The 26,376-nt window shown below is 37.2% G+C and overlaps 1 protein-coding gene across 3 annotated transcripts; it reads left to right on the forward strand.

Annotated features, from left to right (window-relative positions):
- Positions 1–87: 87 nt before the first annotated feature.
- LOC126873745 (uncharacterized) lies at positions 88–24,755 on the forward strand. Of its 3 annotated transcripts, none has more exons than XM_050634943.1 (8): positions 88–1,375; positions 3,318–3,562; positions 5,785–5,916; positions 9,205–9,297; positions 10,998–11,100; positions 11,174–11,366; positions 15,364–15,445; positions 15,672–24,755. In XM_050634943.1, the coding sequence occupies exons 2-8, from the start codon at positions 3,410–3,412 to the stop codon at positions 15,816–15,818; spliced, it is 903 nt and encodes a 300-aa protein (XP_050490900.1). In that variant the 5' UTR covers positions 88–1,375; positions 3,318–3,409; the 3' UTR covers positions 15,819–24,755. The 3 variants fall into 3 exon arrangements, with proteins under 3 accessions (XP_050490900.1, XP_050490899.1, XP_050490902.1); XM_050634942.1 differs by having other exon boundaries at positions 88–1,487; positions 15,672–24,754; XM_050634945.1 differs by lacking the exon at positions 9,205–9,297 and having other exon boundaries at positions 88–1,487; positions 15,672–24,754.
- Positions 24,756–26,376: the final 1,621 nt, after the last annotated feature.

Below are 26,376 nucleotides of genomic sequence, written 5' to 3' on the forward strand. Positions count from 1 at the left end.
AGTAGATTATGCTGTCACTCATAACTTTTCTCAAGATTTATAAAATCTTTATAATAAATAATTTTTCATAATACTACATATTAGTGTTTAATGTACATGATGTATAAAAGCAGGGAAAGAATTACGAAATAATAATATTTCACCTTATTTCATTGCATATAAAGGTGGTTAAGATAAAAGTTCAAATTTAATGTGTACAAATGTATCCATGTTCTTTTCAAATCTTTGCTAAAAGATTTTCAGAACAAGTAGCATTATTTTTTTGTACTTTATTTTTCGAACGTTTCTTAATTTGAATTTGAAGCTCACATTGCTTGCTTTTCATATCCTTAAAAATGTATACATATGCTTGTAAATCCCTTTCTGCAAGCAGCATGACAGTAAAGTAAATACAAGAAAGATACTTTAGCAGAAAAATATGCTTTGCGTGTTCGTGCATAGTACGTTTAGCAAAGGGAACAGGTAATTTTGAGCAAATACTTGTATTCCAGCGATAGTTTTTTCAATCTTTTGTCGTAAAACAGTTTCAGATGATATTCCATTGTTGCATAATATGAATCACAAGAATTTATTTCCGTTCTCTGAATTTACGCACTTAAATTTAAATAATCTCGTAGTTTTTTTTATAAATTATATCATGAATGGCAACAGTAAATATGGCAATCATATAATTAAAGAAGTATTTTTCAACATAATAGTCACACGTACTTAATAGATCGATACTATGGTAAAAGGTTAATGACATATGATATATCTAATTATGCAACGTCTGTTGAAATTTAACATCATTGAGATATGCAATATAATTTACTATCGACTAATTCCACAAATTGTACACCACAGAATTGTACAAGTCGAAATCAGAACTAATCTTAGCACGCAAACCTAAGTAAAAATTGACTCGATTAATATATTTAAATCAGCCTAATTATATTAATAATATAATTGATAATTAAGATCTTGATAAACCGCAGTAGCTAACCTAGCAAATCCACACCCACAATGTTAGTAAATAAGTCCTCATCATATGACGCAAACTATTTTCTTGAGTAAGCATACTTTAAATATTTTTTATTCTGAACCAATGCTCATAGGTTGGCTTTGTAATCGCTGTCTTGATGTTAGGGGTGCTTCCGTGAAACTTCACGGCCCTGGTCACGAACCAGCAGTCGAAGGTCGAGTAGTATAGTGGTAGATGGTAACGACGTGAAACGTGACGCATATAGTAACAGTGTACGTCGAGGGGGATGTACTGGTATGTGGAGTGTAGAGAATCGACGTCGGGAACCAGCACAGGGTGGCTGACTTCGTCGAAGCGACGCGACGTCAGGGTGGATTCACGGGGTGGTTGGTAGTCGCGTGCTCTCATCGTCAGGTGAACAACTTTTGTATGGATATAATCGGTTTACCAAATATTTTTCCGAGTTACTGTTACCCGTATCGGGATCTAGCCACGTCTCCGTGACACGCAAAACTTCTGCATCGTCGTGAGTATTAAAGTTAATGTTACCTTTTGCAAAATAACGGTGCACGAGCTCGTAGAACAGAAGAATGTTAGAGCTTCGGTCTGATTCTAATTGAGGGCAACGTGCACTTCATCGAATCAATGAGCGTCCCTCGAACATTTAAAGAATTATCTTGCATTTAAGGAAGACAATTGGAGACAATTACTCGAAAACTATATAAGTCATGTGATTACGTAATTTACATATGTTCTCCCCATTTTCATAATAATTGAGTGCTTAAAACACTGTTTCCTATAGTTATGAGAAGTAGTATATTTCTTCTTCAATGATGAAGGAATTTCTTTCCCCTTCTTTGGGGAGGAACTTGTCGCTACGTAATCTTATGCAGAATGTTTTATTCAAAGGTATTTAATTTTTTAACAGTTATCTCGAATCGAATGTATTTTCTTACCGTGTTTGATTCGGGACAGAGAGAAACGATTTTGTGGCTTATTTGAAAGTAAAATGTTTAGCATTACAGATCGCAACAATTGTATATACATTGTTAATGGTCTTAATATTGAAAAGCACGTTGCGTTGAATTCCTCGTGAATTTACTCGTCTACGTTAATTTGAAATATTATTACGCTCTTTTAAATATGAAAATTCTCTTGTTAAAAGATTCATTAGATCCGAAAAATTCAAATGTACGATGATAATCTTTCATTATAAAAATGAAATTTTCGAAGCACCTCGTAATACGATCGTTGTTTCCACATAAAATGATATTGATGGTTTTATGCAAACATATCCTGAAGTTTTTTTTCATTTTACTCTCAGCTATTCGCATTTCCCGCTCGAGTACGTTATGAAAATATTTTTATGGATAAATCGAACGTAACATTCTTTTATGTTACTCGTATTTCTATTGAATGTGTTCCGAATGGAACCAATTTTCAAAGATAAATTAAAAAATTAAATAATATATGTATATTAAAATTAACAATAGGAGGCAATGATTATATTGTGGAAATGAACTTTGCCCGTCCACTAATCGTTCTTCTCGTCGTATTTTCTGTTTCAAGCCAATCAAATTAGCGTTGTTATTACCTAAACTTTTACACCGAATATGTTTTATGCTATGTTAAAAAATGAAATAAATGAATTTTTCGTACGAGTCGCGAGATAAATTTTCATTATGCAGAAATGCACTTATTGTTAGTAAAATGTTTCATCACGTAAAACATGTTTACTTGATGTTTTAATTTGAGCTATATCGTACAAAAGTTCGGGAACTTTCATTGTAATTGAAAATTATTAAAAACATTGAAAGATCGATTGTAACATTCAGCTGGAAAAGAATAGAAATAAAAGTATCGCGCGAATCAGCGAATAACTCTAGGCGTTAATATTCCTACGTGAGAGATTATTATATAGCCATGCAGATTAGTATCGCGTCTTTTTTCATAGAATAATAACTTGTTAAATCGATAACAGATGATAACAGAACCAAGTGCCTTGTCATGCGACACGATGCTGTCACATTGTTTTGATATTGTCTCTTGATATTGAATATCTGCATCTGTAATTTTCTCGATTCGTCTACTTAAAGATAAATAGTAGACATTTCAAGTTTTATCATTAGGAATCAATGTAGTGTTATCAAGTGCGTAATTTTATCACTAATTATTTGATAGTATCTAATCAATTAATAATTACTCGACAGTTATCAAGCAAAATCTTTTCGCAATCTTAATGATTAGTACATTAGGAAAATTACAAAAGTTTTGCAACAGTTTTAGCAAGAGATATAGATAAAGCAAGCTTGTTCGTTCTCTAACCACTTTTGAGCAACGTCCATTTGATTTTCAGCATAACTGCTCACGTATGTAGCACGTGTTCCCTTACACGCGATGCTCGTGATTTGTTCGTCCTTTTATTAAGAGGAAGACACCGGGACCGAGATGGCGCAGGATATCCCGGAGGCGACGTACGTACCGGAAGTGGAGGAGGATACGAGAAAGGAACGAGAACGGCGGGCTGTTGAAGAGGGAACGGCCTCGTGGAGACGACGAAAGGAGGAGTTGCTACGTCAAAAGCACCGTGAACAGCGAGAAGTATGCGTCGTAAATGACTATTATGTTAACTCGAGCACCGTTCACGTCACTGGCCTTTGCTGACCATGAGCCTCTTTGGCTTTACCAATTTCGTTTGGTGTGGTTGTCGGCGATCGAATGAAGATCAACAGTACACATTCGTATCGACAACAACCCTTATTTTTTCCCTTTGATGACATTTCTTCGAAAGCTCGGCAATAACCGTGGAGATTTACGAGGCTGTGTAAAAGATTTTTCACGCTACAATGGGATTTCATGTGGTCACAGCCATTCAAGCCCTGTAAAATAGAAATGGGGAACAATATGGAGAATGGTAGATGGCACTTAGGCTTGTCATCATAGTTTACTGCACGAAAATAGTCGAAGAGTAAAACAGTATGTTTTTGGTTCTCTCTCGGCTGTAAATTTTGCCAACAACGTTTGATACACAACTTAATGGAAATGATTTGCAGCGGAACGTTTTATTAAAAGGCACTAAAATTTTCAGTAAAGTGGTTTATACCTCGCTACGGTTTAGATTTCGTTGCAATTGAAATGTTATTCCTTTTTTTACGTAGCTCGCGAATGTTAAAGCGAATCGTTGAGCGTAATTTGTATAAACCGTATCATTAGTAGCTGTGCTGTAATTACTGCGTATATTTGCCTTGGTAGTTGTAAGAAATATTTCACTAACGAGCGCAAATGTTTTCACTGGTTTTAATGGAACTCGCATGTACCTTTAGATATTGTTAGTTGGACTACATTTTTATCCATCATTTCTAACGATATCCAATGTAAATGGATTATATTTCTTTCGCTATGATGAATCGCAAACTGTTAAACGACAACTAGGTTGACAGGCAGAAATTTCTATTACGTTAAAATGGGAGACCATTATTTAGTATGATTAAAAGTAGATGAAAGTAATAACTCCTTTAGTTACGTTCCTAAATTTCCTATGAGTTTTAATGATATATAAAAAATAATAAAAAATAAAAAATAAAAATACAAAACAAAATAGTTGCAAGGCTCAAATTTTTTTTAAATATAATCTAAAATTTTTTTATTTTAGTTCTAATGCATGTTTTAGAAAGATGGAATTTTTCTTTAAAAGGGTTGTAAATATCCATTTTATTACAAAAACGCCAGAAATGGGTATTATCAGTGTGAGCTCGAATTTATTTTTTACTACAGGGAAGAATTTCTGGTCGGAGATACATATGTGTGTAGTGGCTAGCCAGCGAAATTCAATAAAAGATTAAAATATTCAGGGTTGTAATGTGCATCCGAATTACTTATCTTGAAGCGCCAACGTTGGATTAAGAACAGTTGAATATTAGTAGTATGCTATAAAGGCTGTGCCAAGGAATTTTTCTTTAAATATTAATAAACAGGAGCATTTATCCGTAGATTACAGTGATGAATCAACAGAGAATTCCAAAATCCGTGACTTGTACTTCTTGTGCGTTAAAAGGCACGTCTCATTGCGATGCTCACAGAAAGGGATTACTCGACATTCTAATGAAAATGTTTCGCTAAAACCAAGTTAGAACAGGAATTTAAAGCGGTTCATTTTCTTTTTTGTTTTAAATGGCATTTATTAAGGTTTAGCATTATTCAAGTTTTTTCTTATATAACTCCGTAATTCTTTAACCTAGAATTACGTGGGAAAATATTATAAAATGTTACACTAAGCATTAAAGTAATCTAAACGCAAAATATTAAAGTTAGTTTAATGCTATTCCAACGGAATATATTCGGGTTTTAAATTTTCCATCTGCTAAAGTGTATTATCAAAATATTAACGTACTTGCAACCGTGTTTTGGGAAAAGTTATTATCTCATAAGATTTCACTGGAGAAATATTGATATCCACGGTAAGCTGGTGAAAAGAGAAAGTTCAGTTTTGTTCAAATCTTCAACAGATTTATAAAACCACGCTGAACGGTATTGAAGGAAACTTCGCCCTTTAAAACTGTGCGGACAATATGGACTCGATAAGCGCTCAGCAGAATCAATCTGTGTAGCGTCAGACAAGCGGAACGCGCCAGTGCAGTATTCCCAACAGTGTTGCCTATTTTGGATACATTTATTTTCATGTTAATTCTAATTAGTTCACATATATGCTTTTACATTTATCATTACTTTACTATTTATTATCACTTTTTTATCATTAAAAGGTAGAAATTTGTAAATCAATCAATCAAGCAATAAATTAAATAACTGTTTCTTCCTTTTTACAGCTCCAGCAAATCTTGGAGAATTATTCGCCTTGGGGTAAACCAGGTGGCGGTGCTCCTTGTGCTGCAACCCTTAGAAAGAAAAACGTTCCTCTAGAACCCCCGGAATTATCAAAGTGTCATAATTTCAGCCAGGTAAAGTTTTAAACAATTTATGTACCATTTAAATAAAAAAATATCGAACTTGGATAAAGAGATATGTCATAATTTTCACTACATTTGACATAAATTCGATCGTCTCTGACTAGATAACCATTGACATTTTTTATGCGATACGTGGTTATTCCCTGCTTTTTTGCTATTTTTGCTGTCATTTTTACGTTGCTACACTGTCGATTCGCAGGCAATGGATTTCTGTCAATCAATGACATTCTCTGGTCTTGATAAAAAGTTTGTTGCATGCGCAATATCTTTCGCATAGATACTGGGATTACTAACCTAATGATTAAAAATACATGCAAATAATCCAAAGTATGAATGAAATTATTAATCACGAGCGTAAATATTTAAACGATTTTTGCCGATTTTCGAGCTTTTCAATGTTCGTAATAAATTTCAATTAAGGACGAATTAAAAAACTTGCCACTCCTACCGCATCGCAGACATGGACAAAATCGCGATAATAGTGAATATATTTTCGCAAATTGGATGCTATTCATTCATTATGAGTGGCGTTAAAAACAAAAATTTGTAAATCGATTTCACGGGGAAAACACACGCGTCGAAGTTCCGATTTTTATTAATCAATCACATATTTAAATTTTATTAATTGATTTTTTACAGTCACTCAATTTTTGCATTAAATTAAAGAGTTTTAATCAACCGACCGCTTGGCATTTTTGAAAATGTTCATTGCTTTTTCATTAAGTATTTTAATATTAATGCATGAAATGCGCCACAATTTGCAAAGACATGAATTAATCATTCTCAACCTACAGTTTTAATCATAACCAGCTTTTCAAGTAGACACGGTTAATTATCATCAATAATTTAACCTATTATTCTCGTGCTAGCGATTTTGTCGTTGCAAATAAATATTTAATTATACTTTTCTAATTCATTAGAACAAATAATCTCGTTTTTCTTCCAGCGATATCTTACCTTCTATCCATTTAACGTGCTTTATTTTTACTAAAGAGCTTCTCCTGATTAAAAATTAACAGAATCATACGAAGCAGACGAAAGTCAAAGTTGTTTTATTTTTAATGAAAATGAAATTCTTTTGAAATTCCTCCGTTAATTCAATCTGAATGTTATAATTCACTGTATTACCTGAAATTCTGAATGAAATTTGTTTCGCTCGCCTGAAGTAACGTTACCATGTTATCCATACCAACAACTTACCAAAGCAAAAGCCGCGCCGGAAGCCAAGGACGATGAGTTCACGAAATTCCGGGCACGAAAATCTACGAATAATATTATTCCTTGACGTGACGTTATATACAAATACAGATGGAGGAGAAAGTGGGACAGAATCGAAGATTGTTGGGAAAATTAGGGCGCCCTTGTTTGCAGAAAACAGCGAGCAATTCGCGTTGAAGGATGTCGTTCTAACCCTTATTATCCTGCCAATTACGAGAACCATTATCATCGTAAGGATGCATTCGCCGTTGCCCGATAATAACCGTGCAAATGTTTGCCTCCGATATGTTTCCAGTAACGTAACTAACCCGCGATCGTTCGTGATCGTGATTCGGGATCTAGTTCACGAAGATTATTTGCAATTCAAAGTTATGATAAAAAAAGATAGTATGCGACTGTTGTTACGTCTCACATATACTGGTCTGCAATTTTCTGTTTAAAACGTGTGATCGTGGAGTGGGTGTTTTATAGCAGTTCTCTTTATAGCCTCTTCGACTAGCAAATGACTTTGATCATTTCAAGAATACATTCAATACTATATGAAGACTGGAGAAGAAGACTATGACAATAAGACGAGAGTACAAGAATAAGACAAATTTCCTAGTTTTCATAGGAAAGTTATTTTAAGATAAGGAATGAATTGTCTTTTTATTTAGTTTTCGAATTCAACATGTATCTTTTTATACTCTTCATAATTTTTAACGTATCGTTTGTCATAATGTTAAAATATTGCTTGTCTTTGGTTTCCAATCGTCGTATTTCATATCTTAAGCACCATTTCCGTTAATGTTCTCTTTGATTAAAAGTTGAATAAATCCTTCGAAAATCAGTTCCATTGCGATTGATATCACGAAGGTGTCGTAATAGAGAGTGACTGATAAAAAAGATTTGTTGATGACGAGGTGGTGGAAAAATTGGAAAATAGCCATCGTTATCGCGGTTGTATCGATAAGATCCGGCGATATCGCCATCACCTCGATGACGCCTTTCATTAACATCTCAAGCTGCCTCGCGCACGAAACCTTTCCGCTATCTCGATGGCTTATCGATCGGATCATATTGATGTTCTTTACATGCTTAACGATTGTTAGTTAACGAACCTCGAGTAGATCTTTCTCCACGATAATTCTCGATTAGTAAGATAATTTGCTTGTATAACTTCTCACAATTTTGTATTAGATCGCAGGAAATTGAGTACTATACGTTCATCGAGAAACTTATTATTGCAGAAGCTCGATGATTCTCAGAAATCTTTTCTTCTAAACAGTAATTAGTCCCAAATAATAATAATTAACGTTTACAATTAACGACACTTTTCGTAATCCATTAAAAGTTCAGGATATTTTCTAGTTTCTATAAAGATGAAAAGTTCGTGCAATAATAATGTAATATTACAAACGTTTCGAAATGAGCAAAGTCCAATCGTAGTAGTTTGCGTAAGAGAAATTTCGTAATGGTCATTCCTTGTACGCTAAACGCGAAACACCTTTTTCGTGGCAATAACGTCGATAAAGACAGAACGTCTACATAGTCCGTTTCCGGTCAGACTGTAGACGTATCGTTCCCCGATCACGTAAAGTTAGAAACGTTTCTACTAGCTTCAGCAAGAAAGTCAATTTCTCTTGCAAGGAGACGCGAAAATTTCCTTGGAAAATTCCGACGAAAAATAGACCGCAACGTCGCGTTGTCCCTTTGTTTTAGACATTAGTCATTCTGAATCGACTGTCGAACTTTCTTTTGGGAAATTAAATTACATGAATAAGAATCGAAAATTTGATAATGTTGCGGGATGAATTTAACACTCGAACGTTCGTATTTTCTTCGAAAAAAATTCCAGTGACATGTATCGAAAAAATCATGTGTACAAAGGTGTCTAAATGTGTAACAAGTAAATGGTCTATTAAAAGTTTATCGTAATGCTCAAGTGGTGAATTCATCTTGAATATTAGGATACAAGGTGCAATGATTTCGAGCACGTGCTTGAATGCGAAGCAGCCACCTTGTGGGTGTAGGAAACGAACCTTGGAAACTGCTTAATATGCTATGACGCCGTGTGCTTAGCTGGCACCGCTCTGGCCGTGGGGTCGACCTGGTCCGGGTGGAGTTCCTTGGAGGGATCCCAAGTTGCTGGGTGCGCGCTTCCTCGAATCTCTGGTACGCATATTCCTCGATGCGTTAGATACTAGGACCCATCAACGATCAGCTTGTTAGTCAGGCTTTGTTTCTCGTTCTCAAATTTGCTTGTAATTAGGGACTTTGGTTTGTGTTCTTATAAATTTCACATTTATGTTTATTTATCCCCGGTCTGTTTAATTTTCATTTATAGCTAGGAATCACTTTAGCATACACTGATCGTTCACTTGTTCATAGATTCTTCTTACCTGAACGTTAAAATTTGTTGGAAATTGGCTGGAAAGTTGTACATAGGCTTTGTTCGTACACCTTCGTTCGTATTTATACACTTACATGGAGCTTGTAGATCGGGATTGCATGAGCCATTAGCAAAGGGAGATTGAATCCTTCTAACCGTACAGAGACGAGATCAAGGCGTGCTGGGTTTTCCGTCTGAATTTTTACGACTTGTGCATACGCAGGTTAAAGTCCCGTGATAGAAACGAATGAAACGACGCGTACCGTGTCGGTAGGAACGGCTGTAGGTTTTTCTATCGAGCTGGAATATCATCGTACACGGTGGGTGTTGGTAAACAGCGTTTGATGTGGAAATTAGCGCTTATATGAACATGCTTTCGAGGCACGGCGGTTGCGTTTCCGTGGAGACGCGGCTTCAATCGAGCACGCTATCCAACCCCAGTCTCCTTTCGGGCTTTCCTCTGCCTCTTAGCCTCAGCCTGGTCAACCATCCTCAAGGATGAAACTCTTAATTTTTAATTAACCGCTGTAACATCCCTGAACGACAAACACATAACTGTGCCACGTTACTGCGTAATTGAACGATCCTCTGACCAGCTTCCATAGCCCGAAAGTTTAAACTGAAATTTATTAGCGCGTTCCACTTCAGCCAAGTTTACTTCTTCCTGTACGTAAACTCGTCCTCTCGCTATCACCCTTCCTACTCCCTGTTTCTCTTCATCCTTTCCACTGCAGGTCCCTCAGCGCGTGAATCTTCCTTCACCTCTTCAAAACCGTTACGTTTTCTCTCTTTCTCGGCATGAAGCTGCTTCCGGGCATGAATTTATGGAAGGTTTTCTGTTTTTCTTCTTAATAAACCACACAGCCTTACTGTAACTAACCAGCTAACTAGAATGACGTTGATGAATGAACGATGCAACCGCGTTAAGTCAAGCCTAGACTAGCTAAGCGATTACTGATTATCTGATGATAGATTTTTCTTGTCAGCTCTATTGCCCTTCCTCGTGATTTACTCTTTGATTTTCTTATTCGTTTTTAGTTATTTGAAGAATTTTTCCCTTTAATTAAGTTTTCAACCTTCTGAGCTTCGTTCTTTTCTTTTTTTTACTCGACATTGCAGATTGAACGATCGATATTTTCAGTGGTTAAGTCAACGCGAATCAAGATACGATTCTAATTTCAGCTTCATCAGATTTTGACGAACGATACTCAATAAATGGCGTTGTTACTTTTATCAAGATATGCATCCTAACTAGAAAGCGATGGATTTAACAAGATCCAAAGAGTTGGTAGACTAGAAAAAGTTTGAAAGATTATATCTAATGGCACTTTGTTGGAACACTGCTACGTTGGTAGATGTTAGAAGCGATGAACTCGAATCGAAGACGCGAATATCAATGAACTTCTGTCTGACTTAAGTCGATTCGATTTGCACTGCACAAGCTGCATCGGTTGCAGCGAGTCATCACGTTGAATCCTTTCAGGGCTGGACGAGCAATTCGACCATCGAAAGGCTACACAGAAGGAGTATTAATCCTTTGCCCGTCACGAATATGAACAAGTTCTTTGATGATAAAGCAGAACCAGGTAAACGGATGGAAATTCTCGGTGTCGGCGTGGGAAGGTCAGCATCCGGTTTCTAGGTCAGTCTATTTCCTAGGTATCGCTACGGATATGCAGCTGATACAGGACTCAAAAAATCCCTACAACGAGGAAGTTCAGGTGTACGAATTGACCGGGGGCGTGGAATTGGTCCCTCTTTTAACTAGCAGACGATATTGCTCGCAATCGCAATTTCAAAACAATCGTCACGTTGCCACCGATGCCACTCGACCTGGATACACGATAGACCCGTACGTATTATGTTTTGAAAATGAATTTTCTAGGTACTCGTTAACGCTTTATTACATGCATCATTTTCATTTCTAATATCCGATTTTTTATACGTTTTCGTCCATGCTTAATGTTGTTATTGTACGTTAGCGTTTTATCTTATGGATCGTTTTGATCTGTGGATACGTTCCCCATTCATGATTTTTTGTTCTGTTGCTTGGTAATGAATAATTTTCAGTTTCCTCGCCAGGTGTTCAAAGTTTCATTATCGTGTCGAGTTCAATCTCGACGTGTCGAAAGACACGCCATATCAAAATGCGACGAACCATGAGCCTACAATGCAGGTCTGGTTAGCGTTGTTACGCTACCCGGAGGATGTAACTGCATTACAGCAGTAATCAACCCATTGACCCGAACTCTCTCGACCTCGACAAGTTCAGCTGACGGTTCCTCTCTAGCATCCCTCTTCCTCTCGAATGTTTGTCAATGTTACAGTCTGTCGCTCTGTATGTTCGTCAACAGTTTTGCTTGCAATATCTCCTCGCTCCTCTCCCTAATTTTCCTCTAGTTTCAAGGTGTTTCGGCAACTAAGTGTTGAAAAATCGTTCGAGACGGCTGCCTCGTCGAGTATCGTCGTTCACGTCAGTCATTTCCCTTTTACTCTCTCTTTGCACTTTAAGATATTGCTTTTCTTCTCCGCCCCTCTGTGATCTTACGCTTTCCGTTTCGTATTATGACTCGATTTGTGTAATACGAAACGAGCGTAAGCGCACGACTAATTCTACTTGAAACGCACGCTTGTTTAAAGAAAATTTATTTGCGACAGTTTAAATCGCTGTTCGTTAGAATTTGAGGGTTTTGGCGGTTTTCAGATCGATCATAAATATTTTTCATTGAAAATGTTTTTTGAATCCTCTTATATATTCGCGTTATAATTATATACCAATATATCAATTATAAATTTGAAATATCAAAGTCTGAGAGGATTTTCCTCTCGGGAATAATGTGTCTTGAATAATTTAATCACGATAATAACTACTTTATTGGTTCGATCAAATGTCAGCCGTAGAATATAGAATTATATAATAATATTTTCATAGATTCTACAATTATAGAACTACATTTGCAGAATCTAAAATTATATCCTATAGTTATTCCATAATTTTAGATTCAAGATCCATTATTCCTTAGAGGATAATTTTTTCAGTCTTTGACGTTTCAGATTTATCATTGGTATATTGATGAATGTTTCTCTTCGCTGACATCATGCACGTCTATGACTTTTGGATCAGCGCGAACTTCCGTCAAAGTTTGCACATGAAATTTTGTAAAGTAGCGTTATTACGCTGTCAATTAATCGTTTTGCCATTCTGTGCTCATTGAAATAATGTAGTGGAGGGCATAGGGAATATTGTTTTATCATGACGTCGTTGTACCGATTACAGATAGGAACACTGAGAGACTAATGTATAACGAGACACTTTGATAGCGTTTAATGGAATTTTGTATGAAGCAGCCGTTAGCGGCGTGTTACGTTGTTTATAATATGATTGGACGTCAGCGGAACACTGTGCAATTAATCATCGTTGATTATCGATTCCTTCGTAGAAGAAAAGGTGACAGAATCGATGCGATATATTTTTCTTTACGCTCTAAAATGAACCTTTCGATAATCGATCATTTTTAATCTATTACACCATTGTTTTCTTTTCCTTCATAAAATAACAGCGAGAAAAGAAGATATGTAGAGAAGGAAAATTCTAGAAATAGGTGTTCTAATTCGATTCTTGCGTTCGTTAATGAAGGGACTCTTATCTCGCAGAACGATTCTTGAGAAAAGAAAAGACAGCGGAACAATGTCTCGCACTTATTTCTACTGTCAGTCCAGCGACTAAACAAAATTTGATGTTGAGCCAAAAAGATACGGTCAGCAAACCTTCCAACAGTTTCTACCTTGATCTTCTGTAACTTCTTTATAAAGTTACAAGTTTAAAACAAGTATCTCTGGAAGATAAAAAAATTCTTTTCCATTGGCTCGTTGCGTGTTTCCTTTTAATTAGTGGTTCGTGTTCCATTTCAGTTATGCAGATTCTAAATATCTGGAAAGTTGGAAGTTGCCATTTTCCAACAACTCGATAGAACTTCAATTTATTCCGAAAGTTTTCTGATCGTTATAACCTCCGTTGTTTTCGTTGGTCTACTTTCGATTTATCTTCTATTCTCTTCCTTATAACATGGAGGAAGATTTCTTCCAGCTAGTAAAAAGCCAACACATCCTAATCGCAAAAAAGAGGGATTAGCCCTTGTAGAATAAAAATATTGCACTTTCATCGGAGTTTCTGGACTTTTATCTGCATAATGTCTCGCACGCTAGTAACTATTAAAAAGTAAATACCCTCAGTGAATCGCTGCCCGACGTAGTCTCGTAGAGTAACATGGCGCTTATCTCTTCTTTGAGAGGCTGGTTAAATCTTCCGGGACAGATGGACAAGGAATTATCTCGAATTCACGCTTGAATTTTTAAAGAACGTAAATTGATTTTTATAATTTTTTATAGTACTTTATTCATTTTACGAAAACGAAGAGCAAAGTCGTTTCATTACATTTTATCATGAATTTTATTTATTTACTTTTATTGAATTGTTGCGTCATCGTACGAGCCTCCTGTAAATTGATCAAACTGATCAACTTTTAACAATTTCTTAATTTACTTCTACGATTTCCAATTCAAATACTAAAGTCCAACTTGCACAGCAAATTCCAAGATAAATTAACAAAATTCTTTTCGCGGTAATATCATTATTCTTTCTGCTTTTCAGTTTATGAAGTCGAACAATGTGGGTTCTGAATAGTTCATATTGCATCAGTTTTACATTACTGCATGAAATTTATTTGCTCGCGAGAAAACATTGATAAAATTGCACGAAACTACGGTACTTGGATAATATTCGCGTAAAAAGTCAAGTATGGTTCACAAACAATATTGCAATAGTTTTCTGAGGGCTGTAGAAGTTTGTATTGCGGCAGGTCTCTCTCGTAAGTGGAAGCGCGGTAACAAGTAGTTGGCAAACGTGTTTGCTTCATACATTAACGTCGTAAAAAAGGCTGCTATCGTTGCGGCGACCATTGTTTTGTAGACACTTTTCTTGCTTCTTACGATTCTCTTAACGTGCTTTCACATTACATCGTGACGTTTGCCAACTTTTTCAACAACGTGACTCGATGAAAGTTTTATAGATTCCGGTGAAGTTTATCGGAGAAATAGAGAAGAGTTTTCCTTTCAACAAGAAAGCTGTTTCAAGAGTCGTTCCTTTTTCCTTTTTCGCTATTTATACTCTACTTTGTCAAAATATTAGTCTGCTTTCTGCGCTGGATTTTAAAATCCATTCCAGCGGATTAAAACTTATTTTCTTGTATTGAAAATAGCATTTGAGAGCATTTGAAAATAGCCCACGTTCATTTTGAAGTGAATTTCACAACACTGGTATTATCGTAACTTCCCATACGAATCGTAATGAATGTTGCGGCCATTATCTGAACCAGCGAAATCAAAAGTTATCGTCGGAATATTTATATCAGCCGGTACAGGCGAAAGCCTCACCTGCGACTATCCGCAATTTCACCGCAGTTTTCAATATGTGCGAAGCGATTATAGACCACAATTTCGGCCGTTTCTGATCGAATGTTCGATCGATAACTATAATTTCCGGTTAAACGTTTTGGGAAAAGATGTTGTTCACGCACGAGCGGCTTTCTTTGTACACCAAAAATTCAGAACACGACCTAAAACGCGTGATTCGTTTCGACGAAACTTCGATTTGTTGCGTTACACGAGACACGTGTCCGGGATGCAGGAGCAAAACAATGCAGAGCTTTCGTGTCACATTTTTTTTCATTTGCCAAAGTCATTCGGATCAATGTGTTTGAAAAGCAAGAAGACGTAATGAAAATGACAAACGAGTCGAATAATATTGAAAATATTGAAATCTGCCAAGCTCATCTGCGTCGCTTTTGTAGATTGCGATCGTTGGAGGTTGAGAATCGCGAATACATCGCCGAACTCGCCGAGCAAGTGCAACGAAAACGAGAGAAGGCATTGGTAAGTGTATTGCAATCGATAATACGTCAAGCTAACTCGATCTCTAATCAACAGATGACTTGATAAAATCAAACGATAGCGTACTGCGTTCGAAAGTAATATTTCCAATTTTTGAATAAATAATAATGTATTAGCTATTTTGGGATTTCATCAAGTTTCGATCCGCAATCGCTTAATTTGATTCGATTCTACGATGTAGTTTGTAAAGGGATGCTTTTTATTCCAGGAGGAACAAAAGATTGAGTTGGAAAGCTGTCGAAGACATTTCGATACCTGGAGAAAGTTGTGGGGTCGGCCGGGTCACGGTGCACCCATAGATCACGCCCATCGTAACAATCTCTACAACATTCTCTACCATTCAGCTATCTATTGAATTTCTACTTGCTGCACTGTGCAAAATCAGAACTGCATCTTCCACTTTCTTTTCGTGCAATGGAGGAACTTGTACGAAATCTCTTTATGTTACGGGAAGAATTGCTACAGGACGAGCAACTATAAAAGATAATAGGTTCGCGATTCTACAATACAATACGACGATAGAACGACGGAGTTGCAGGTTTCCTAGGAGAATAGATCTAGGAAGAATGGAATTTAGTAAGTTTTCGAGTTGATAGAGAAATGATGGGTTGTTATGAAATAGTTTGAAGCTGTTTGCAATAAAACAAGAAGAGAATGAATCGAAAGTTGTGGATCAGAAGCGTTCAACGTAACACGATGTAACTTAATAGATGGAAATATGGAAATGATGATAATGTGTATGATAATACGCGAAGCAGTGTATACTGCGAAATTAATTAGAGATTTTGTAGAATGGAGAATGGACCGCGGGGAATGTAGAATTAGTTAACAAGATTTTAATTGTGCTTTCGAGATTCACACAGATACACGTTTTTATTATTTGTCGTAGCATCTCGTTATCTTGAAAAAAAAAAACACCAGAAATAGCGTGTTTTAATATTTTACATGCGTATTAGGCACACGTCGCCATAAATGTATATCGAACTAGCTCGAATTAGCCGTGTTTACACGCGTACGGGAGACGCTCTATTTTGAGTTGTTTTTTAAATATTTCGTCTGTCCATAGAAATATGGAAGAGAAATCAGTACGCGTGGTTTTCGCAAGGTAATACATGTCGAATCGAGTGAGAAGAGATGTCGGGTGAGCTATTAAATTTTATGAAAGCTCTCCAAGAGCGGGAGACGTTTGATAAGGTAGAAACGTGCTACGATTGACCACATTTCAAAGGAGCAATCTCGAGAGAACGTGACTACCCTTCAAGCCGATGATTTCTAAATTTCATGAAAGCCAAAGAATTTGGATCTATTCGTATGCGTGTGTTTTGTGCGCGTAAACGCGTTGACTGATCCAGGGATTCCAACTTCGAAGATAGTCAAAAGAAATGAATCGCTGCTGTCGATACAGCTGTCCTCGAAAACCTTTATTGGTTGCTTCGGTTCACGAGCATCAAAGGACGGAAGCTAGCGGGTGAGAGGAGAGGGGAAAGAGAAACGGGCTTATAAAACAGTTTGCAATATCACATGCCATGCTAAATGGTTGTGCGTTTGAACACGACGTTCAAAGATCTCCAGTGTTCTATAATATTTCAGGAAAATACTCGATAGAGGTTCAACCTGAAATGCTCTCGTTACTTGTGTTGCATTGAAATTAAATGAAATTGCATTTAAACGATCTGGGATACATAAATACAGATATGATTAAAAAACAAATTTTCGCTTTATTTTACAAACAAGATACAAAGTGGGAGAAGTAATATCGTATAAAGTGTGTACCTTTCACATTCTGCAAATTCTATGTCTGTTTCCTCGTTCCTGTAAAGATGATTTCTTCTTATTTGAATATTTATTGGTAAGATATTGCACATTACTCGAACGAAAATAGTTTAGTACAAAATATATGAGAACTATTTCTTTGTTAGAAACACTGATTGTTATTAATGAAAGCACATGTAAAGTATAATGAACCTAACTAACAATAAGGTCAATTAACAATAAACGTCTGCAGGTTTCTCTATTGAACACTGGTACAATAATACATTAATTAAATTAACGATTAATGATCAATTAGTGGGAATCTGAGAAAAAAGACAGAATCCGCTCGATTCTACTGGGCGCCTCGAATTTAATTTGGATGTTGTTCCGACAGCACGGTGCAGTTTCTATTCCTAAACGTGTACCTTTGTTCCGCCGCCGGGCATAGAGAACGCTAGTTTCATCCTTTCCAGGGTACCTTTTCCTCCCCCTAGAAAGCCACGGAATCCAGCGCTGTCGCGCATCTCTCTGGTTACGATCTCTCCGTCCGAGCCGCAGCCACCGCCGGCCGAAAGCTACGCTTTCCCCATTGTCTGACTATTGTATTCCGTTACCACTGTGTGTCCGTTCGTTTGTATAAGAGTGATTCATTTTCCGCGAAATATCAGTTCCTGCGCCGCATGAATTGCAACTCGCACGGCCGCGTAAAACCGCCGCGCATTGCAAACCCTTCCTCCCTTCAACACATCCACCCCTGTATTCCACCCTTTTCCTCTCGTTGTCCTCCTCTTCTATATCGTTTATTCATTTCTATCTCTTTTCGTAGAGAGCGCGCATTGTCGCGAAATTGGGTCGGTCTCTTGCCTGAAATGAGATACGCGACCAGTGTCGGTGTCGGTGAAAATTGGTCATTGCTATCTCGTTTTCTCCTACATTTCCCCCCTCCCATTTTTTTGTACCCTCTTTCTTTCGCGTCCCTGTTTGACGCGTATTTAGGGAGCGACGCAGAATGGAAAAACATCGCCCTTCCTTCCGGTTAGTTGTTCGTGGAAGACTCTTTAATTTCCGGCTGAACATTCGAGAAGAGCCGAATCGCAACCACGGATCGCGTATCCCAAGTGTACTTGGTATTGTACCCTTAAACAGGGATTGCAAAGCTACCGTATGAATTTACTTTTAAAAATTAACAAAGGTTCAACAGTCCTGAAATAAAAATTCCAATGTATATTTATTTACCATTATATTTATTTAATTGGAAATTATATTTAAAACGTCTTTTTTACGATAATCACACAGGTAATGGTGTCGAATGGCGGATATAATTTGCCAGCTCTTCTTCCACTCGTCCCAGACACGTCATCATTTTTCCTATGTCCTCTTCATTCTGGGCCATACACCATCTCCTTCCATATCAGTTGGATTGTGAACGCGACATCGATAACAAGTTTGACAGTTTCGTGTATGGATACGAATACATGCTCGTATATTCCGTTTGCACGTGACACTCTCCGCGCATAGAAAACGCACGTGTATCGCAATAGTATATCGAAGTTCGGTGTGGGTGGAATATAGTTTTCGCGTGTGTGCGTTACTTTCTTCTTTTACGTGCGAACGAAATGAAAATCTAGATTAAAGGGATACTTTTAGGAATCTGAAGCAACATCGTGTTATGGTCTACGAACGGTGAGTCGTAATTCTTATTTCTCATTCTTTTTTTCTCGGTGTCTCGTAGATAATTATTCGCGTATCGTTCGAGTTCGAATAAAAATTAATAGCAGCGCACGGGAAATTTATCAACAGCCAGTAATAGAACTGAATTTTCGTACGGCGTTGCCAACAAACACGAATAATTTTGTCTCATATAGAGATACGTGACCGTGCAAGCGACGGAAAAATTTCAGTCGCACCGACCACGAGTCCGATGATTAACAGCTCGGCCCTTAACGAGCACTTCGGTTCTACTTAATTAGAGATCGGGTAATTTATACGGCAGACGCGTTTCACGTTCACCGGTGACGTTCCTTTCTTCCTTTGTAGCAACGCTTCCTCCCCTATTTCACTTTTATTTTTCACCGTTAATTGTCCCGCGGCCTTAAAGAAGTGTAATAAATTTCCGTCTCGCGAACCTTTCCATACGGGCGAGGCGGCGCAGCGATTAATTATTTTCCGCTGTTTTATATACAGAACTCGGTTTCTTTGTTCACGTGGCAGAATCGATCTGCTTGATCAATACGAACAAAGAAAGCGCAGGTAGGTTTTTCCTAGCCATCGTAAAGGCGAGGAATATAAAATATTTCTTTTATATTAGAACTTTTAATTTGATTAGATGCGGCCCTTTTTATCGAGATTCAACTAGTAATTTCTGTAAGAGCCTCCGTAACAAATTTATTCGATGAAAAGCCACTCTCAGGAGCCCGTTGCGTTGCACGCTGTGAAATTTATTAGTTTTAGAACCGATAGGAGATTCTCTATTGTATCGTCGATAAGCTTTTTGACAGAATTGGTTGCTCTCGAGAATATTGCCACTATAAACAAGAAACGCGATCAATTTTTAATAGCCATGGATTTTTATTACGTCAGGGAGGAATTATTGGCCGTTAAATGAAGTTAAACGAGTTTCTTATTGTTTCTCTTTGACCGAGCAAACAACTTAAAACGAAGTTTTTTTCTGTAAATACGTGAGAACTATCTTAAAGGCCGGCCGAATTTCAAGTAGCCTGAACGCGAACTGAAAATAAGTGGGTCGAATCGCAATTCCACTCGGCTAGTAGGTTTTTTCCACGGGCTGGCAGACAGATCGATCTTCGTCTTGCTGAGATCTGCGTCGAAATCGGTTTTCCTAACCGGGAGTTACCGCGAACGCCGATAATTGATTTTACAAGTTTCAGTTGGCAAAGCCTTTTCTGTCTGTTTGTAAATCGTCGGCTCCGGAGTGCAAGCAATAGATCGCGAAATCACGAAACTTTCGCCTGGCGCACGAAGCCCATATCGACCGAACGTTTCTCCAACCGTATAGATAGGAACGTACGTAATATTTGTTTTGCCGCGATTCGAGAGTTGCTTAGAACTCGCTGCTATGATTGATTACTATTGTTTGAAAACCGTAACTCAGATTAAATACGAATCGATCCAAGTATGAAGAACTGTTAAAATAATTGAGGCATTCAGAAACCACGCTGATCAGTTCCACGAAATTCAAACGTAGAAGATGACAGTTTGTTAAATAACCTTTGTCGCGTTTCGATTGGTTGCTGAGATGTAATGCAAGTGATTATTTTATTTCTTCTATCGAAGAGTCTTTTGATTGATAGAAATGTCAAAGTTTGTAATACGGCTGAAGGATCGCATTATTATAGGACAGGATATTTATTTCATGTACTTCGCGTGATTGTTAGCTGTTCAAATCTCCTCGTGTCAACGTGGAGCTCGGTCATAAAATCTCCAAAATTGGCTATTCGAATTTGGTGCGCTTTATTGGGATGTGATTTACGATAATCAACGATAATCAAGAATAACGTGGGTTAAAATGGTATATATTACTTTGCGATAGTAAATTCTAATTTCGCGGCTATTTCGTTCGCGTGAGAAATGCGACAGAGAAAACATAAATTATCGGTGACGATCGTTGGCAAGGAGTTGTACACGTGCTCGTCTTACGCGGCTAGAAAACTTCTCGTTCACGTCACGAAACGTACCCGGTGAATTTAAATTTCGACACGGCCCTGATTCTGATTCTCATCTCTGCTCGTTGGCTTCACGTTCGTCCATTTGTCTTCGTATTCACGTTTGTGCCTCTACCACTATTTTTATCGAGTTTGCTGGTGCAACCGGAATTCAAGTAGATACGAGCTCGCGGTTCGAGATCGCGCGGAATACCGTTCAATTGAATTTTAGTTAGAAGAGAGCTGCGTGTTGCACGATCAATGTCGTTCATCGTTCGCGGCTAGCGCCGTTAACTTTTCCTGATTCGACTAATTTTCAAGGAAATCAGAGATTACTTTCCAATGATATTCTATTATTCTTCTTCGTATCTCTCTATTTCCGAGTAAGTTTGTTATCGCCTTCCCTTCAATCTACGAAGCTCCATTTTACTGATCTAATTGTTTTCAGTGCTTTATATAAAGATTTTCAAATTTACTGCATCCTTTCTTTTCTGTCTAATAACATTCTACACGACGTTTGAGTTAGATCAATTCGATTTGACTTATTCAAATGTAAGTAAAATGAATTAAGGGATAATATGGTTCGACGAGAAGGAAAATTCACTGATTTGCCCATCTTTAGTTGCGTGTCGAACCGCGAGGAGCATGGAGTAGCTTGGTCAAATGCATCAAGATTTATTCAATGATTTTCACAATGCAAGATCGTCTCTTTTTACAGAAACAGCATCTTCGTTCGATCTTTTATCAATAAATCTTCTTAGTGTCAGGAAATATTTCAGAAAATACCTTAGTCGTGTGTTTCATCCCCAATATTCGCCTATCTGTTCGTTATATATTGTACGTAGAATTCGAATTCGATGAAACCCTACGAATTTCAAAATTTCAAAAAAAATATAATGAACGAAACAACGAATCGCTGATAAACGGGGTGGGAAAGCAAAGCGACTCAAAGAGTGAGATAGCTGCATGGATCGCAACAATTTGCAAGCTATCAAACTGTTGAATCGATACGATCCGATACCTGTATGACAGCTGCTATTGAGGGCGTTGATGACTAGAAGCTTAGTAAAGCGCGCTATTGTCGCTGAATGGGTATTTTATCATGGAAAATCGTGATTAAGCGTCGGGATTGTAATATCGATCGATCGACCCTTTTGGTTCGGCGCTCGTTTCCTCAAATTTGATATTTCCCCAGCCAGAGGGGATAACAGTTACACAGATATAAAAATGAAAAAGGTCACGAAACTTTGGATGCGGTCTAGCTTTTTCTGGCAACGGCCGGCAAGTTGGATAGCCGAGAGCGCAATGACGAAAGAAGGAATGGTGTAACAGGAATTTCATCAGGCAAAACGTTACAAACATCAGCCTGTGTTATTCAGCCACCGCCACGGAAAACACTCGCACGATTTTGCTAAAGTTACATTAACCCCGATGCATTCGAGCCGCGAGTTATTCACGGCATTTCGAGTAACGCGGTACATTCTCCAATTAATTTATCTCGCTGGAATACGAATTTCCCCGTTACATCCGGCAGGTTGAGGCTGATGAACAAACATCCGTTAAAAAGAAACAATATACGTGTTTCGGAATGTTGCAGTTCGTGTTTACCTCTTGACATAATGCAATGACGATCAATTCAGATTAAATGACTTAAAAAATAATTACTTCTTTATTTTGAAAATTCTCTGTATATCTACATCAGATATTGGGTCGTTCGGAAAGTTTGTATTATTCTTTATGCTTGATAGATTTTATTGTGTATTTGACGAGGTTGGAAGGAAATTGTTTATTGCGTCGTTTTGATAAATAATAAAGCATTAAATTCTTAGTCAGGCATTAAATACAATATTTACATCTTAAACAATCGATGCTTTTAGCTTTTCATAGGAAATGAATTGTAATGTTTAACATAAGAATTTAACATAAGAAAAGATTGTACTGTAACAAAGAGTACTAATTAAAAACATATGCGAATGAACTGATGGGTATTAAAAAGTGACTATAGAATATATGCAATTTCAAGGTTTCTACATCGTTGTTGAACGACGTGATATATTTTTCTGAAACTTTCACAGATATTTCTGTAGGTCACAAATATCGATCGGTGAATTATTTTGCGAAAAAGGGTCAAGAACTTCGGGATATTTACAGGCGGTAGAATTTCTTTATTTTTAAAAAGATTCAAAGTGAAATTCGTGGGCCTACGTGTTTCGTCGTCGCGTCTCGATGCACGCGACAGCTCGAGTTTTCGTGCATCACGAAATTTGCTGGAAAATCCTGTTGCCACGCTGGTGTATGAATAATACATGGATGTTTTATCGAAACAACGACGAGAGATGGAACGAGTGTTACTTTAGATACGATCAAGTCAGCTCGTTCAACGAGAGCAAAGAAAATAGTTATTGTTTAATTAAAATTATTTCCATTTTCTGATCGCAAACACATTTCAATGTTTGTAACAGTAGAAACAAGAATGGGATTACGAAACAGAAAGACAGCTTGTTTCTTGGAAATATGAAAAGGGTATTTGATGCGCAGGTATAGCGAATGGATGGCTTCGATTGATTCGAATAAAACCACATAATTCTCGTTCGCTGTACACTAGAAATCTCATCAAAAGCGAACGTTCTATCGCGATACCAAAGCTATGCTTTTCCGACTAAATTTAATACGTCTGAATTAAAAAATGTGACATGCGGTTGATTTTTCGTTCTGGAAATATAAATAATGTGTGTGTTATAAAAAATAATAATGGATGAAATGCGGCGAAAGGGAAGTGTATGTGTGCATATCAGTTGGCAAACACGTCTGAGTTTAATTAAAATACTGGTTAATAAAAATAAAGTATTATAAAATCATTTTCCGTTTGATGTTTCAGTATTACGCAACACAAAAGCTCTTTGTGCACGAAATATCCAAGTGCAGATAAATATTAAATAATAGAGATTAAAACGTGTTTCATCTACCATTTTCCAAAATGCGCACGAATAATGTGCATAAATTTTCCCTTACTAAGATGGCGAATGATGACCGAGGGAATTATATAATTTCATGTTAATCCGATTTCATCATCATTGTCATAATTTATAAGTTCCATGTGGCTTTCTACTCTTATTTGCAACGCCGGAAAATCTGATTTTCATTCTTTTGTAAAGTTTGTGTCATTGCATCGATATAATATTATTAAAAATATTCGAATATGGTTTATTCGTCGTGATTGTTAAAAATACACTGCTAAAAGATAAAAGAAGGGAAAAAGAAAACGAGGAACAAAATTCCGGGTTGAACGATGCAAAGCCAACGATGTTGCATTAAAAAATATTTTGGAGAAAAATTTTACTCTGGGGATAGTATTTAGTAGCCTATTACCCAAATGCACTGATTATACGCGTCGCCAAAGATATTGTTCCCGGGAGGAAATTAAACGAAATAAAACCCCCGGCACATGCTCGTCGGATTATTCTACTGGAAATCCAGCTGGAAAGAGAAGAGCCCGAAAATCGTGCCACGCTTATGAATTATCGAATGTGTCGTTCATTCGCGAACGTTCGTTGCACGTAGATCCAACGTAAGATTTTTCAGTTACTTATAAGTAGCCACAAAAGTCAAAGCAGTCACAAAAGTGCAAAGAAATTGCAATAAAATTGGAAATTTTGTAATTACCAATACAATTTTATTCCAACGTGCCGTCGTACTAAATGTTCGTTATTTCTTAATTCCTTCTAAAAAGACGTTAATGTATCGAGTAAATTCAAATTAAATTACTAGAAATAGTAATTACAATGTTAATATAAATAGTCACGAGACCGATAATTATCGAAGATAATGTACGATCCGTGTATTGTTAGCACTGCACTGTACATTTGATCGTTCCCATTTCACCAGGAAATTAATTGAAAATACAATCACGGTTATCGTTCTCATTATTGTTTGACATACAAGCTATCATATTTGCTAATCATAATAAACCTTAGATATAACGCTCGATATCTTTGTTTATTCAGTTTCAATAGAAAAATGATAACGCTCTATAGGTTCCATAAATCGAGCAAGAAAAATTTCTTTGAGAGAAATCTATCGATCGTGTTATAAAGATAATTTAATTAAGTTTAATTGACGGCTCAGTGGTTAACTTACAAGGAGTTTAACTTTTGTCCTTTGGTATTTTATTTAACCTAACAGAGTTACTTTGCAGCAGACGTCGAACTTGTTAATTTCTATCCATTGCACAAATGAAAAATCGCGTCGAGAAATGTTGCTCTCTTGTAAAGTTTGCCCACGGGGAGCAGCATATCGCGGTTTTGCTGTCGCTCAACAATCAATTGAAATTGCCGAAAGTCAGAGCGAAAATTTTTTGTTCGCTGTCATCGATTTTTCGATTTCTTCCTCCATTTGTCGCTCGGCTGAATTTTTACGAGGCAATTTTTTTTACAAGTGAACACGAGTTCTCATGGCAAAAGAGGGATGTTTGCAAATTTTCGATCGCATCGTTGAACAGCCGGTATATGGCTGAAAACTGATGTTTCAATTCTTCCAAGGTTCAATTGTTCTCCGTTTTGTGCACTCTACAAGTAATATCTCTCTTTTCAATGGCACATTGTTTGTAGCGTTTGTAAATTATAAATTAACTTCTCTCGACTATCTGTAACTCTGTTATCGTCTTCGGACTTTTATATCCAATCTCATTTTCATTTTAATCGAAGTCTCCATGGAAATCAATAAACCGATGATCGGTAAATCAACATTTTGTTTTAAGAAATACATTAGCATCCACTTCGATATTTCCTTCCAACCTAAGGAACGAGAGATACGATTGTTCTAAAATAATCCAGAAAACAGCAGGATTGACAAATAGAAACATGATCATTTAATCAGACTGGAGCGCAAGAATAACATGCAGATTTGACGATGAAATGCAATTATTTGCAAACTATGGAAGCACGCGAACACTCAACTATCTCACGAGTTCCTCGGATCTTGTCTGTCGTTATCGACAACCTCGATTTCCATTCGCAGAACATGACGCTACGAATCGTGCATGTAACACCGTTTCCAACCAAGAGCTCAACATTTCAACCAAGACCGAATCCGTCTTATACAGTGGTAGGGTAATTCCGTCGCCGGGACTTAATCGTGGCAAAGCACGTGTTGCGATCGAAACAACATCTATCCAGCCCGTTTCCACGCCGAATTTCAAGGAAACGAGCCGTCTTCTCTCCCTACCTATCTCTCTCTCTCTCTCTCTCTCTCTCTCTCTCTCCTTCTCTTCTCCTTCGAACGGAAAGATGGACCATCGATGAAATTCGGTGGTCTAACTTGTCACTCGTGACGAGTAACTTTGGAAGTCGGCAAATTCGAAGCTCTAAATCGAACTAATACATTTAATGGTGTAAAAGTGGGGGCAAATTGTTTGGTTTCTAGCGGTAAACTAATGGCAGCGAAACTGTAATCAGTCTTAATGCTGATTTTGCGGTTTTAGTTTTCCGGTTGTTTGGCCAG

Source organism: Bombus huntii, chromosome 15 (assembly GCF_024542735.1).
Source record: "Bombus huntii isolate Logan2020A chromosome 15, iyBomHunt1.1, whole genome shotgun sequence".
Lineage (NCBI taxonomy): Eukaryota > Metazoa > Arthropoda > Insecta > Hymenoptera > Apidae > Bombus > Bombus huntii.